Below are 15,614 nucleotides of genomic sequence, written 5' to 3'. Positions count from 1 at the left end.
TGTGTTGGACCTGCTCTTTTCCCACCTTTTGTTTGATTTTTCACTTCAACTTTATTCTCCCTATAGGCTGATATGAGCTGTTTTTAGTTTAATTCACCCCTTTTATCACCTTGCTGTACAGCTGTTCAAGGTTATAAGAGACCATAAAAACTCATTCATGGGTTAATGATGTCTCACCAGGAGGTCTTGGGGTATTTCAAATATTAATTTCATTCAGTTTTAAAAAATGAAGGAATAAGGTGGTCTTTGAGAAGTTTCTATAAGCATGAATACACCAAGTTCATCTATTTCGAGTTTATGAGTGGTTTTATGTTTTAAAATAATAATCAAAAAGATGGACCTAGAGAATATTAAAAATAATTCAATTGATTCAAAGCTGCATTTTAAAGATCCCCTCCAGCCACGCCTGAAGCCAGAATGTATAAATATTTAACTGTTTTTCATTTTGAAAATTCTAACTACAGGATGCATGGTGTTTCTGATTGTTCCCGCTTTTACAGATTTTTTACCACGCCGTTGTTCCTTCCGCTTTCTGTTTTTGGAGTGCAGCGAGCAATTACTGCTTATACATATTACATTTTACATTAAAATGTTGCCATATTGGGTTGAAAATACACGTAAAAAGTCAACCCCTTGGGCTCTAATGTACAGAAAAGCGGACACATGTATGACACACCACTGTGAAGTCCCTTGCTCAGCAGGCCCTGCTGCCAGCGGTGTGTGAGATTCCAACCCGCCAGACTGATGCTCTCCTCGGCCTATGGCAGCGACATCCCGGCTCTGTGATCCCACTCGAGGGAGGAGCTACCTTTAGACTAACGTGACGTTTCCGCATGTCAATAAAAACTTTCTGAAGTCAAGAGGAAGAGATAGTTAAAGGTAATATTTGTCGGAGTGCTCTACTCTACTTTCAGTTTTCAACTAGTAACAACTTTCGGTCACATGATATGGAGCCTGAGCAGATCCGGGCTGTAATTGCTGCCTCTATTCAAGGGAACTAACTGCAGAGAGTATTTTTATTGGCCTAAAAACCAAGGGACAGTAGGAGCAGATATGTTGAGGACACAGCCAAAGTTCGACCTGCACAGGGATGTGGTGTCTGATATCCTCAGGAAGGAGGCGTCGGTCTGCAGAGTAGAAGGTGAGGCGTTCAGGTGCTAACGGTCAGCGTCTTTTCGATGACGGCCAGGTTTTAGCTGTTTTCACAGATAAACGAATATCTCACATAAACGTAGTGGGTTCAAACCAAGTCATTTTCTTCGTTCTTCCTGTGCCTTTATCGCAACTTTACTGTTATTATAGCCTTCCCCCCATAGGCAGTTAGCTAGCAGTGGTAAAACAAAGTTCCTGTGATTTGTTTATTACTTCTTCTTTTTTTAATTTCGACCACCAGATGGCACTATTTCATCAGTTACCGCACACTTAAATGCCGGTGAGATGGAACAACCAGTGTGCTTAGACTCAGTAACTGGAGCATAACTCAAAACATCAACAGAAAACATCTAAAAAAAACAAAAAACTCGTTAGCTTGCAATAACAATCTATTATAGAGGGTAACTCTACTACTTATTTAGTATGTTCTGGATAAGCAGTGCATGAGATAATAAAAACAGGTCAGGCAATAAAGTGTGTGTTCTGTGTCTGAAGAATACTCTGGAGCCGTCGACATTCGTATTCTGAATTTTGAGAGAGATGGGGGCATCCTTTACTCCTGGAAGGTAAGCCCACAGTGAAGGCATTGCATATTATGTGTTGCACATGTTACATACACTCACTGGACACTTTATTAGGTATGCTTTAATGGTGCTGAGCTGGACCCCATTTTTGCCTTCCCAAGTGCCTTCATCCAACAAGCTGCTGGAAACATTACTCAGAGTTTTGGTCTGTATTGACACGATTGATGCTAATGGTCCATTTCACCCCATCCCAACAGTGCTCTGTTGAACTAATATCTGGTGACTGGAAGCAGTTTGAGCACAGTGAAGTCATTGTCAAAACAAGGCAAGATGCTTAGGCACAGAGTAAAGTACTGTATGAATGTGGATGCTTAACTGTGTGAATGAGGCTTTTAGTACAAAGTGCATTGAGTGCTCAATTAGAATAGAGCAGCTCTATATAAACTTCCATTCATTTATCAGTACAATTTTTCTGAAATACTCAGACCAGTCTGTCTGACACAAGCAACCATGACACTTTTAAAGTCACTTAAATCACCTTCTTCTTCCTCATTCTGATGCTTAGTTTGAACTTCAGCAGGTTGCTTTGACCACATCTGCATGCCTAAATGAATTGAATTGCTGCCATGTGACTGGCTAATAAGATATTTGCATTTCCATGTCAAATGCTCTGTCTTGAACTCACCAGATGTATGTATATAGAGAGGGCAGTAATCGTAACACACATAATAATCATCCTGTTTGTCAGCTCAGCACATGAAAAATAACACGCTGTTGCGTGGGTTACCACATCTCTTAAGTGGCTCTTCTGTTAAATACAGCATTTTTATGCATATGTTTCAAAGCTGCTTGTGCCAGTTCTTCATTAAAGTCGTACCAAGTCAGATATTTATATCTCAGAAGTCATTTTTTTAATGGCTTTAACAGTCATCTTCAAATGGAAAATACCCAAAGAATAAAAAGAAATCTAGATTTGTTTTATTTCGCCATGTATCAGCTTGACACATTTGGTACTTTTGTGGAAACCTTGGGCTCCTCAGTAGAATGTAAAATATAATTCTCTGTGTTGAACCGCGCTCCTCTGCACAACATAAATTTTTAATGATGGACCCTCCAAGACTGTGTGGGTTTAGGAGGTTAAAGACAGTGTGCAGCCTGCGAAGGGAAAATAATCTCTCTCTTTTTTTCTTTTTTTTTTGTAGTGCAAGGTTTGAAATTTTATGCATGCCTGGTTGCACCTTGGGTTTCAGAGCAGACGCCCTTTTATTGAAAACCTTTTGAATGCAAAAATGTGAAAAATGAATCGATGGTTTGAAGTGGGGCAGGTCTTGTCTGGATGATCTGTAGGGTCGGCCAAGGCAATAAAGAAGTCAAGGATGACTTTCCGTACATGCTGATGCGGTGAAGATGCCAGACTGAAAGTAGATACTTCTTCTTGGTAGATTAAGATTGTACAATGTAACATTTTACTTAATGTACTAATGTTCTCATAGGGAGCAACAGGTACCACCAGGATTGGGAAATATGACCCGAACATCAAGAAGAATAAGGTACTGTGTTTGTGTGTGTGTGTCCCTATATTATTCCATTAAGTTTTGCACACTTTGCAATCATGCACTCATTCTCATGCGACTGTGCGCATGTGTGTTTTCCCCAACAGCTCCTGTACACATTTGACAAGCAGGTGTGTGTCAGCAGCTGTTCCCTGAACAAAGAGGAGACACTGCTGGGTGAGCCTCTGTCTTGTGCAGATAATGAATTATCAGCAACAACACCGGCTTCTTGAACTCAGATCAAGTTTAAATGCCCGTGTCGAGAAAGCAGTTTCAGATCTTGCAACGCATGAACCCACAAGTACAAGACAAGATGATGCTGTTCGGATGCTGATTAGTGCCTGAAGAACCACCGGAGACATTATTGTGGGAAATATGTTCCAATTCAGTCATGTGACATGCCAACTTTGCTTTTTCTCTCCTAGCTGTCAGCTTGGCACAGAATACCAGAGGAGAGGAGCGCCTCAATCCAAGTAACATCCCTTTTCTGTTTTATCCATAGACTGTGACATTAAACCTCTCTTAAAACTGTGATTCTCAACCAGGGGTACAAATACCCCAGGGGTTATTTTTGGCAGTAGCCAGAGGGCTTAAAAGTACACATTTAAAGTAGTAAACTTAAGTGTGGCCTAATTGATACTAGCTGAAATTGTTAGCAGTATGGACAATTGAACAATATTTGATTTGGGCCCAAATTCAGGATGCTGAATTAGAAAAGTTATCAATGAGAAGAAAACGTTATCCTGCAGAAGATAGCAGGATAATCAACTAGAAGCCTAACAAAAAGAACCATGCAACTGAGAAAAAGCCAAGACAAAAACAGGGAATTATGGAGACACTTGGAAATACCACAACTGCAAAAAGAGGGACAAAAGCAGGAGGTAAAACTAACCAAAAAAATAGGAAAAAATGTGTTTGAATTGTCGACTCATTCACAAGATAAATTGTCAGACATTTTCATTGCCGTTCTAAATTTCAGCATTAATATATAATGCACCATAAAGTAGTGTGCCGAAGCAGTGCGCACTGCACTCCACTGACTGGGACACATGCACCGAGGCGTGTTTGTGTCAAAGAATGAAATATGCTCTGTGCAATATGTTGTGAAGTGGCTTGCTTATGAAGTGTTTGCGAGGAGTAACAAACATGCATGACTAGTACGAAATAGCATTGTAACAGTTTTCATTTTGTTAGTGATTACAGTGTACCCAAAGTATAGTAATGTGCAAAAGTACTTTCTTTACATTTTATATTTCAGTTCAGACTTTCTTTCTTTTTTCTTTCTTTTTATATTTAAGTTGAGCTATAGTTCTCCAGGCTTTCTAAAGCTCTTTGAAAGTATTTTTTTGGACATTAGCTGCTTGTTTATTCATTCTCAGTCCAACTCTGGTACATTTCATTTTCAGAGGAATTTTGTCTTTGTTGAGACACTTAACACTGACCTATGAGTCACTTAAACAGAAAAAGCTATCTAACTGAAGCAGTGTTTTATCAACACATAACAGGGAACTCAGGAAAGAACCAAGATAATACAGTTTGAGAGACATTAACATGGTGATTCCCCAAAAGGAAACTTGACATATTTCCATATGTCGATATAAAATGTGATGAAAAAGGACATGTGAAAGACAAAAAAGGAAGAGCCAGGCCTAAAATCTGGCTAAAAATCTTAACCTAAAAACCGCACTGTTTGCCTAAGAGACTGTTGAAGAATGAAGGTGGTCACACCAAATATAAACTTTCGAGTTTGTTAGATTTGTACAAACTCTGTTTTTGCTTCAACTACAACATGTATCCAAAAATAGCAAAAATGTTGTAGTGCAGATGTTTTGTTTTGCACCAGAGATAATTAGGAACGTCTGTTGCATAACTTTGCAGCAGTGCATCCAAAAAGTGTCCATAGTGTATCAACAGCTGCCTGGACTTGCTCCCTTGTTAGTTCGCTACGTAGCAAACACCGTGTTTTGGATGAGTGTGTCAGTAAACAGGTGGATTTTTCAAAGAAAATAAAGCAGGAAATGACTGAAACAGAAAAATGAACTGCAAACACGGACAAACAGAAAGACAGACGCTAAAACTTAGGAAAGATTCAGATCCAAACCTCCTAAACAAACAGTAAACAGCCAACTTTATTAACTAAAATTCAACTATGACTATTACTACTGCAGTTTTTATTGTTACCTTTACTATTTTTCATCTGTTAGCAAATGGTAAGCTGAAAGCACTTCAGAAATGGATAAAACTGATTTAAAAAAGATGTCAAATAGTAACATTTTCAGACAGTTATCCCATTCTTGTCTGTATTTCTAATATAACACTATATAGCTAGATATAGCTATATAGTGCAGTTCTAGCTGCAAGCACAGCAGCCTCCACCTGCACAGGGATGTGCTGTATGTTTTTTTTAATACTAAAAAAGAGACACAAGTATTGCTCCTAGTATTGATCCAATAGTAACACTATACCAATATATAGGTACCAATATGCCATTGGTGTCTATACTATCGATATTTGATTATTTAACCCACCTCTAGTGGGGGAACCTCATAAAATAGTCTATTAAATTTAAATCAAAACTTTCTAAATATTAGAATAGTTATGGCTGTAAGAAAACTTGATTAAATGTCTTAAAATAAGACAGGCTGTCATTGCAGCTCTTAAAATATTCAAACAGTCCAGTTGACTTAATTAGGCCTAACTAATTCAAAAAGAAGCCTATATATAGATATGCTCCTTTTTGCTATAGCCTTTTAAGAATAACTCAAAGATAAAGTTTCTAATGAAGATAAGCATAGAGACATTTAGTTTTAAGTCAAAGAATCTTCCCTAGAAAGCATAAACATGTTCCTTTATACTGAAAACAAGATCATCTTTGATCTTAAATTTAAATATAAAATTATTATGCATGGTTTATTCTGAAGTTTTTGTACTTGAGTTGGAAAAAGGTTGGGAACCACTTCCTTAAAGCAGTTTAAATACACTGTTTTTCTACAGCATTTTCAATCAGTGAATATATTAACCTCAGCCTGTCTACCTTTGTAGTATCAAAATGCCTGACTCTCCTGATTGAGATCCATCCTATTAACAACACTAAAGTCCTCAAGGCAGTGGACTTCAGAGTCAAAGTGCAGGTAGAGTGTTTCATTCACATTTTACTGCAAACAAGCGCTTACGTCGCAGTTATGAAGCGTTAGTGCTCAGAGGGGCATGACTGTCATACTACATATCTTTTATGGCCTCTAGTTTACGTTCTATCAATTAATTAAAGTCAGTGTACCCCCTTTTCTCCACTTTCTCTTCTACAGTCATGCCTTTTCATCAATTTTGTTCATAGCCTTGAATAAAAAGCAGCAAATTTTCAGCTTCATCTGGCAAATTGTTGGAAACCACTCATTTAGTTTTCCCGTGGCTTTTTTTTCCCTTAGTTCCTCCATCATGAAACTGACAGGAGAGCAGTGCTGGAGAGCCATCTGCTGCTGCTAACTGAAGATAGATGTAAGCAACTGTGTCCTTATGCTGGCCTGCCTGTGTAACAAGAATCCAGAGAGAACTATGATAATGAATAAAAATAATACATACTGTATATTCTACCGTACATTCTTGCATTTGCATAATTATCATTTTGTGTGATCTAGATGTGGATCTCTACCACGTGATGCTAACGAAGCAGGAGGGATATAGAGTGGTATGCTACACATTGCTTTTTTTTTCTTGTGAAGGAAGTGTTTGCAGATAGTTGACTCATCTGAGCTATAAATTGCATGCAGGATTTCATGGCTGGTAGATTCTGTGCAGTTCTGCGGAGACATAAATTCTTTCCAAGGGTGCACGAATTTAGTAATTAATAAGCAAAACAGTTAGGGTGTATTTGCATAACCCGGTGCAAAGAATATACTGCTGCAACCTCCTTCTCAAAATACACTGCATGTCTTCTGCCAGAGACTTGCATTAACAATTCAGTGTGGCTGAATTCATTTGTTTGTGTGTTGACCAGGTGATAATGAACCCCGAACGTTTGTCCAAAACGGCAGAGAGAATCGTGGAGGATTTTTGCTGGGTCCAGTGGGACAGGCACACGCAAAGACTCTACTATCTCACATTTAAGGCAATGCATACAAACTCGCATTCAAATATGGCAACAGATACCCCGGGACTTGTTTGATTAACGCAAAATGTACGGCTTGTCTTTTGCAGGAAAAGTTTCTGCTCCGAAGCGTTCAGTTTTACCCAAGCTATAACTGTGAAATTGTGGTATGCTATCTTTGTGTCTTATATTTTAATACATGCCACTCTTTGTGCCCTGTATTTGTTGTTTATGCTTTTACTTTGAAATAACATACCGCTCTGATAACAGTTCGAGCTCCCTTTAGAACTGCCTGCCAACTCCTTCCGCACAGTCAAGTAAGGCAACTTTTAGCAGAGTATAAAATAGAAATATGTCGGCTCTATATTCTGCATTCCTTTGAACATTGTTTTTTGTTTTTGTGTTTGTCTCGATGACAGGTTTGCAAATCTAGGTTTCGACCATTATCACACCGAAAGGCCGGAGCAGGAGCTTGTTAAGTTGCAAGTATTCACAAATAAAATAGGTAAGACGTCCTCACACACATCCATGCACCGCATGTCTATTCACATGCTTAATACTCTCACATTGAAAAGTCAGATCATGAGACTAATTTGATACATTTGTGCGATTTCTATCCCTCTTTGTAAAAACAAGAAGGTAAGTCCCCGCCTCAGCTGACCTCTTCTTGGCCAATTCACAATTTCAGTGATGATTGAAGGATTTGTGGAGATGATCACTTCATAATGAGGTTCTGACCAATTACCATCAACATCTGGAGACTGAGATGACTGTAAATCTTACAAGCCTCCTTAAGCTTCAGAGGTGTTTTCCAGTAGCATCACAACTGATGATGCTTTTGCCAGTGATTAATTCACAAGCCGATTTGTTCAGCTGATCTGTCAGTTCCTCTCATCATTGTCATCCTTCTCACTTAATATTTATCTGTTCTGGCTCATGCTGCTGTCCTGGTTATATTCACACTCCTCAGATTTTTGTCCTGTATTTTTTTTTTACTTTTTTGTGCTGCATGATTAAACATAGACGGTTTAATGGCATACAGAAAGAGGGACAGAATCGCATTGACTATAGATGAGCTCCACTGTAATGAAACTGCTTTATTTGAGCTTTAATGTGAATACAAGAGTAACATCTGCCTCGAGCAGCTTGTAAATCTTTCAGGATTTACTTTCTTATACTGACTTTCATCCATTACCATTAATTAGGGAAAAATCAGACTGCAGACTCGTTCTGCATGTTAAAGCCTTGTATTCATACTCAAGCATGAATATAAAGTGGTCAACACATTTCTCTCTTAAGCATGAATATGTAGTAAACAGTACATTTCTTTGTGTGTATATAGGTGGGTAATAAATTAAAGGAAGTCTGGAACCCTTGACCAACCCAGTCTGGTACCAGCTATACTGTGGGCCATGGTTTGTCGGGGGGGGGGGTCACTCTAAAGGGGTACAAAAAAGTTGTTCTGAGTGATCACCTTCACCTTATGATGAAACATTTTTCATTTTTTTTATTTGATGGCGCGTCATCATTATTGGAAAAAATGTTGCTGGGCCTGATGAGTGTCCCATTGGTTAAACAACATGAAAAAATGTAACATTGTGGTGTAATGACATGGGAGGTGTTTTCGTTGCACACTGAGCATTGTTTAAACACCATGGCCTCCCTCAGCATTGCTGTTTCCAACATATCACAAAGCTCAGATCATCTCGAATTGTACTCAAATGGCTTCCACAGTCACTAGGTCCAATACAGCACCTTTGGGATGTGGTGGAGCAGGAGATGAATGTGAAATTTGAGATTACTCATGTGCAGCTGACAAATCTGCAACAACTATGTGATGCTACGTGTCAATATGGACCAAAACCTCTGAGGAATATTTCTATCACCTTGTTGAATCTTGGTGAAAATGGGGTCCAACCCGTACTAGCAAGGTGTACCTAATAAAGTTTCCAGTATATTTTTATATACTGCCAACTGTAAGAAGCTCGTAATGGCATGCATATGCACTGAAATGTTGTTTGTAGAATTTTAAAAGCATCCATAGAAATACATTTAACTTTTTGGATTAAGTGAGCACTCTCCTCATTTAGATTTTTTTATTTTTTTACACAAAGAAATGTGCTGTGAAGGAAAAGAGGTCGAATTATTTCAAAATAATATAATCAAATCAGAATTCCAACCTTTAACAAGGCATGAGTAATTTTTACAATTACTATATGGCTGACTCTATAACCTCTGAATATAATCTCAGTATTTCACTCTTATTGCTTGTCCTATTAAAAAGTAAGTAATGTTAAATATTAACAATATGAATAGAGTATATGGTATAATAATATATGACGATAAATCTGATCTAATTTTTTTCATTGGTTATCATGAATAATGCCATGGTTTGATCTGCAACTTCCCTGTTCTGTGCTTTACTCTTAGGAAGCATGTGCGTGTGCTATACCCAGCCTCTTCAAGACAAACACGAACTTCTCTACACTGTGGTTTTAGTTCACAAAGGTGTGTCTGTGCTAGCTCCTAATTTTTTTCCCCTCTATCTGTTACTGCCTCTTTTACAGTTTTTATCTCAAGCACAAGGAGACAAATGTGTTTTTTTTTTTAACTTCCTGCAGACTGCAGCAAGAAGTTCAGGGTGTCTCTGGGCAGTGATGCATCGCCACAGAAAGCCACCCAGCTCCATCCGCTCTTCATTCCCATAGGTCATTGCACACACAGATATATAATACACACACACACACACACACACACACACATATCTGCATCCTAATATTTGTGAGTTTTTAGGTTGAATTTCAAATAGAAACACAGGCACACCAAATATAGATGAATGTGTTTATCTGCACAGAGCCCAAGAAATGCCTGGTGTGCCTGAAGCATACTAACTGACAGTGATGCTGTGTGGCTTTTTTTTTATATAGGTTACTACATCCTGGTATACCTGCAGGGTTATTTCCTCCACTGTATCAACACCAGGCAGCAGGAGATGCTCTGTCACTCCCTCTTTCTCTCTGGTAAGGCAAGTTTTGTCGAAAGAAATAGTGCCTCTGCTAAGCAGTGGCAGAAATAACATTTTTTTCATCCTCTTTCCCCTCTGTAATGTATACTTGTTTATTTCTCACATGACTTTTAAACGAGGAAGCTGCCTTATCTGTCAATAAGACGTGCGCCTCAAAATGAGCTGATTTAACTCGGTGTCTATGCCTTGTTCTCTGTCTGTCTGACTCCACAACATGCAGGTCGTGATGTGAACCTGGGCCTGCAGTGTCAGTCAGCCAACATCACAGTTTTGCATGCAGAGGATGAGTCCAGCCCTTGTCTGCTGGACCAGGCCACCGGCAGGATTCACAGTGCCGAGCTCAGCCCCGCCTACCTGCTGAAGATCCTGCGTTCAGACACAAATTCTAGGTGGGCATGACTCAAAACTTAGAAGAGGAAGAGGAGTGCATAGGAGAAGATATAGGCAGGAAGGGAGCAGACAGGCTTTGGTGTGCGTACACCTGCAGTGTCTTTCTGAAATAAATTTAGCATTTACTTGAACTTTCGCCAGGAGTCACCTCCTAGCTCGATAAAGATGCAGCAATGGCTCTTTTCTCTTTTTGTTTAGTGGACAATTTTTCATTCTGTTCACTTTTGAAACTTAAATCCACTTTTTTAACAGCATGCATATATCACAATGTAGTACCTGACTGCTGGCTCTCTGCCTGTGCCTCTGCCTGTGTGTTTGTATATGCTTTTTTCTATATTATGGTGTATTTATTATATGTCACCTGCATTCAAGGTGTCCCAGCAGTAAAGCTGACCCTCAGCGCCTGGCTGCCCTCCACTGCCTGCTGGTTTACATGGGAACTGACCCAAACCTGGAGCTAAAGGTGCGGATGCACAGAGAATAATTGAGTTTCGTGGACAAAAATGTTTACCTTCAAAGGAAATGTACTGCTCTGCAGAACATCATCTTTGTTTTCCAGCACATTCAAAACAAAATGACTGTCTTTTTGTAGAACATAAGTTCAGGAGGAGAATAGTCATTGATTTTTATTGGGTCTTAAACAAACTTACAAGATCAATAAGTTCTCCTTGAAGTGGAGAACGCACAAAAAAGACAAGATAAATAGGCAACAAAGTGGAGAATGCAGCTGTTTGAATAAGTAAACATTCAAGGTCAGTGTTAGGCAATTTCCCTAAAGAACTAAAGATGTACAACTGAGAAGAAGTGAGTAGATAAATGTAGGAAAAAGCGCTCTTTCTGCACTTTTGTGTAAATGCGGTAGGTGTCAACCTTGAGTTGGAAGCTGGTTAGCCGGAGGGAAGAAGACAGAGAGAAAGACAGAAAAGATGGGATGCTGTAATGAAATGGGAGAGGAGAGAAGAGAAGTGGGCAGAGATCAAACAGAGTTAAAGACAGAGAGAAAGGGAGAAAGTGTTTTGTTTTGGCACGGTGCTGTGACTCAGACTGTATCAGTGTTACTACTAAATTAAGATGTTCTAGATTGTCATAAATTCTTTCTTTAGAGGTTAAATGAGTCGCCAGCTTCATTAGTGCAAGCTATCAGTGGGAAATTGGACACCATACAGAACTTTTATATCCTTTGTAGACTCTGCACCAGTGTAGTCGAGGCTTTGATAAAGTGGCACAAAATGTTCATAGAGTTTGAAACTTTAATACTGGGAATACTGCATAAATAAAGTTACTCTGTTTCTAACTTGTCTTCTGACTCTACTTCAGCTCTGACTTATGCTACAGGGCGAGGGTCTTTATACATCAAAGCAAGATCATACAAAAAATTATTATCTGTGATTACAACCTTCACCAGCTATTACCAAACACGGTACCCAGCTGACATCAGGATGCTCACAAAAGTAAAATGCTGAAGTTCTTGCTTCCCTCTTCAGCATAGGGTGTGTTAATGAAACTAACTGACTAAAGGATTGATCTAAATATTGATATTATCGATACCAATGTGTGATTGGTATCAGACCAATAGTAACATTTGTTTCTGTCCTCCAAGTTCAATATGTAGGTCACTGAAATTCAATTTTTGGGGGGTATTGAAATAAACGGACCTCAATCATGTACTATGGAAGATGTCAGAACCTTTTTGTGTTGACTGTCACCTCTATTTTATTTATAGCCTATAACACAATTAAACTGTTTTAGACACTGGCACCTTTACATTCCTGAAAAACGCAGTCTCAGAATTCATTAAAAGCTGTTTTGTTGTGTTAGCTAATTATTGTGGAAATTGGAAATTGCAGTGATTTAGTAAAACGAGTTCAGAATTTGCAAATTGATGGCGATTCATATCATGACACATTGCTCTCTCATACATAAGCTGCGTTTACAAGTTAAAAGAATTGGTATCGGTATCGGTAATACTGGCCCCTGTATTTACTTGGCAGGGAATAGACACTAAAATTTGCAGTATTGCACACCGCTACCGCTAACTTCCTAGCATTTGTAAATTAGCTCTTGTTATGTCTACTGACATTTTGGCCTCTTCTTGTAACAGAGCTGTCTCTCCTGTAACAGTGCCACAGGTTTTGGAGCTATAAAAAACATTGGAAGTATGCTTATCTAATTTGCGTTCTCGCTCTGAATTACCTGAGAAGCTATTTATCAGTTCACCTTACTTTAAGTTGTTAGCTAACACGGCATAGCTTGGTTAGCATGGTGCATCAACACACCATATGGGTGTTTCACAGAGCTAGAGGTACTTGCTAATTATTAGTAGCATATAGATAAAATATTAGAATCTACCTCACCAAGAAACAAACTGGCTGTTACAGTGAACCACAGGGCATATTTTTTGCCAGACATTTGTATTAAATATACTCCAGAAGGCCCAGTTCAGAGACTTATTAGCAGAGCAGAGGTGACACCTAAGCAGACAATTAACAGCTTCTTGTGAGGGCTGTGACCTCAATAGCACATTTTGTACCTTAATAAACTTTAAATCACACTGTGAACATGTTTATTTCTTTTGTAAATTTGAGCATTTTAACATGGGAGGTTACTACTTTAGACTAATTTTTAGCCCTGGAGGTTGCATCTTTTTTAAGTAATCAGCTAACGAGCGATGAGAAGCTAGGACAAGCTGGCTACTTTTAAAATAACTTTAGAAACTAACCTCTCTGCTAGCTTCCGGTATCAATCCCATTAATTTACTGTTCACAAATGTTGAACCATTTCTTTAGGGGATATGAGAAAATTACCAGTCACTTGTTGAGGTCACTGTTGAAATGTACATGAATAGCATGACTATAAACTAATCTTTTACTGGTATCGTCTCCTTGTGTTTTTATCATGTCTCTAGGTTATTGAATGGCTGTGTGACAACGTGAACACCTTTGAATCTTTTGATCAGATCCAGGAGTTTATTTTAGGTCAGTGGCAGCTGGAGAATGGGTACACAGTTCTCCTGAGTATCACTTCTCCTTTTTCTTTTTGAGTCTCACTGCTCTCTTGACTTTTTATGTGTCTTTCTGTTTGTGACTGTAGATTGTTTGCATCTTATCTGCACTAAGATGAATGGTTTCATCAGTTTTGTTTGGCTTTGGTGCCAGTGGCGCCACACGCAGATATGTAGAGTTTGAAAATAGTTTTGGCTTCTCTGAAACCTCACAGACACATAGTTTGTACAGACTACTGCAAATATGGTTAAGTCCAAGCTGACTAACAATGCATTTGGCATTCCCTGTAAAGAAATCCTTGGAATAGTACGTGATTATATTTTCATATTAAAAACATCACCCAGAGAGTCAACGACTGCCTTAGATTGTAAGCAGCTGGCTGCATACATTTGCATTTAATTGGCACTGCAATAACTATTTCACCTTGCTATTGTATTAAGAAGTAATATTAACTTAGGTGTTACCATACAGTATAGGAAGACAATAATTGTGACCTAATAAAGGATACATTAGTACATTGTCATCACTCATATATCCTAGTGATAAGGGTGAGGCATGGGCTGAAGTGCCTCATTTACCTTCTAACTATGCCTAGATAAAACACTCTACATGTTTAAAAGCCAGTCTGTCTGTTCTGTTTCTGATGGCCTGTCTATCTGCCTCTCACACACAGCCTCGTTGTACAGAATAAGCTACGAGAAGGCTCTCAGCTTGGATAAAATCCTGCCTTACTCTTCTGTATTCGACAAGAAGGTACCACACATATATACATATCTTTGCGCAAGCAATACCTTGGCATTTGCAATTGAAAGTGGCAACTCAATGTACAGTATTATGCAAAAGTCTTGAGCATCCCCCTACCCTTTTGCAAATTTCTTTGTATTGTGGTGTTTATTGAAACGTGAACATAGATGGAAAAGGTAAAAACAGAGTTTGTACAAATCTAACAAGCTTGAAAGTCAACATCAACACAGTGTGAACTCTCCTCGGCAAGCTTTCTTGTAATTTCTTCAAATTCAAAGCTCTTTGATGTTTGCTACCTTTTGTTCGGTTCTCTACAAGTCAAGATGATCCACACTGCTTCAATAATGCTGAGGTCTGGGCTCTGGTGGGGCCAATCCTTGACTGATAGTGTTAGTGTGTTTTTTTTTTTACCCAGGTATTACATTATTTACTGTACTGGCAGTGTGTTTGGGATCATTGCAATGCTGAAATATGATGCAGTTGGCAATCAGACATTTTCTAGGTATTGCATGGTGGATCAAAATGATGATGGTACTTTTTGTGTTCATCATCCCATCAGTCTTGGCATGATACCTAACACCTCTGGCCTCAAACCATAACAGAGCCTCCACTGTGTGTCACAGACGATCGTAGACACTCACTGTTGTACCTCTATCCTGAACTTCTCTGTATATACTGATAAAGATTTGGGAAAGAAATGATTCAGTTTTATTTACACATCTGTTTCCGCTGATTTTCTACTCTACACTGCTTTCACCACTGATTGTGTAATTTGGCGTACCTCAGCCTTTTCTCCTTGTTTCCGTTTCTTAAGAATGGCTTCTTGTCAGCTGAGATCATTTCTGTTAAGGCTTCAGCAAACAGTAGATGGATCCACTGATCTCTCTCTTGATCTCTGGATCTCACTGGAACCATGTCAAGTCTCGGGTGACATAGGATTGAATTCTTAAGGACATGATTTTCAGATACTATCTACTGCCGCTTGTCTGGTTTCCTGAACTTTTTTAGGACACAAAAAACCCACTTCTCTGAAAATGATGGACTGGGTGAGTGAAAAAGCAGCTAATGTCCAAAGAAGATCACTTTTTAAAAAATTCCAAGAAGGCCTGGCTCCTTGGAAGCAAAATATAAATAAATGAC

The 15,614-nt window shown here is 38.8% G+C and overlaps 1 protein-coding gene across 3 annotated transcripts in view; it reads left to right on the top strand.

The window, feature by feature from the left end:
• The first annotated feature begins 679 nt into the window (after positions 1 to 679).
• The window catches only part of LOC116309828 (gamma-secretase activating protein), a 46,216-nt gene continuing 31,281 nt past the window's right edge, over positions 680 to 15,614 (top strand). The window contains exons 1-20 of one of the 3 annotated variants that reach the window (XR_005608882.1): positions 680 to 1,141; positions 1,648 to 1,718; positions 3,170 to 3,226; positions 3,337 to 3,406; positions 3,655 to 3,702; positions 6,272 to 6,360; positions 6,655 to 6,724; positions 6,865 to 6,914; positions 7,224 to 7,334; positions 7,424 to 7,480; positions 7,584 to 7,630; positions 7,733 to 7,818; positions 7,950 to 7,952; positions 9,744 to 9,821; positions 9,935 to 10,021; positions 10,241 to 10,333; positions 10,559 to 10,727; positions 11,101 to 11,191; positions 13,634 to 13,703; positions 14,404 to 14,483. Coding sequence is in view for 2 of the 3 variants with exons in the window: in XM_039601372.1 (XP_039457306.1) it covers positions 1,054 to 1,141; positions 1,648 to 1,718; positions 3,170 to 3,226; positions 3,337 to 3,406; positions 3,655 to 3,702; positions 6,272 to 6,360; positions 6,655 to 6,724; positions 6,865 to 6,914; positions 7,224 to 7,334; positions 7,424 to 7,480; positions 7,584 to 7,630; positions 7,733 to 7,818; positions 7,950 to 7,952; positions 9,744 to 9,821; positions 9,935 to 10,021; positions 10,241 to 10,333; positions 10,559 to 10,727; positions 11,101 to 11,191; positions 13,634 to 13,703; positions 14,404 to 14,483 (1,515 nt within the window). In the remaining variant the exon portion in view is untranslated. The remainder of the gene's footprint in view (positions 1,142 to 1,647; positions 1,719 to 3,169; positions 3,227 to 3,336; positions 3,407 to 3,654; positions 3,703 to 6,271; positions 6,361 to 6,654; positions 6,725 to 6,864; positions 6,915 to 7,223; positions 7,335 to 7,423; positions 7,481 to 7,583; positions 7,631 to 7,732; positions 7,819 to 7,949; positions 7,953 to 9,743; positions 9,822 to 9,934; positions 10,022 to 10,240; positions 10,334 to 10,558; positions 10,728 to 11,100; positions 11,192 to 13,633; positions 13,704 to 14,403; positions 14,484 to 15,614) is intronic. The other 2 variants (XM_039601372.1, XM_039601373.1) reach the window with 2 other exon arrangements.

Source organism: Oreochromis aureus, linkage group 17, assembly GCF_013358895.1.
Source record: "Oreochromis aureus strain Israel breed Guangdong linkage group 17, ZZ_aureus, whole genome shotgun sequence".
NCBI classification, from domain to species: Eukaryota; Metazoa; Chordata; class Actinopteri; order Cichliformes; family Cichlidae; genus Oreochromis; species Oreochromis aureus.
This window is presented reverse-complemented; position numbering and strand designations above follow the sequence as displayed.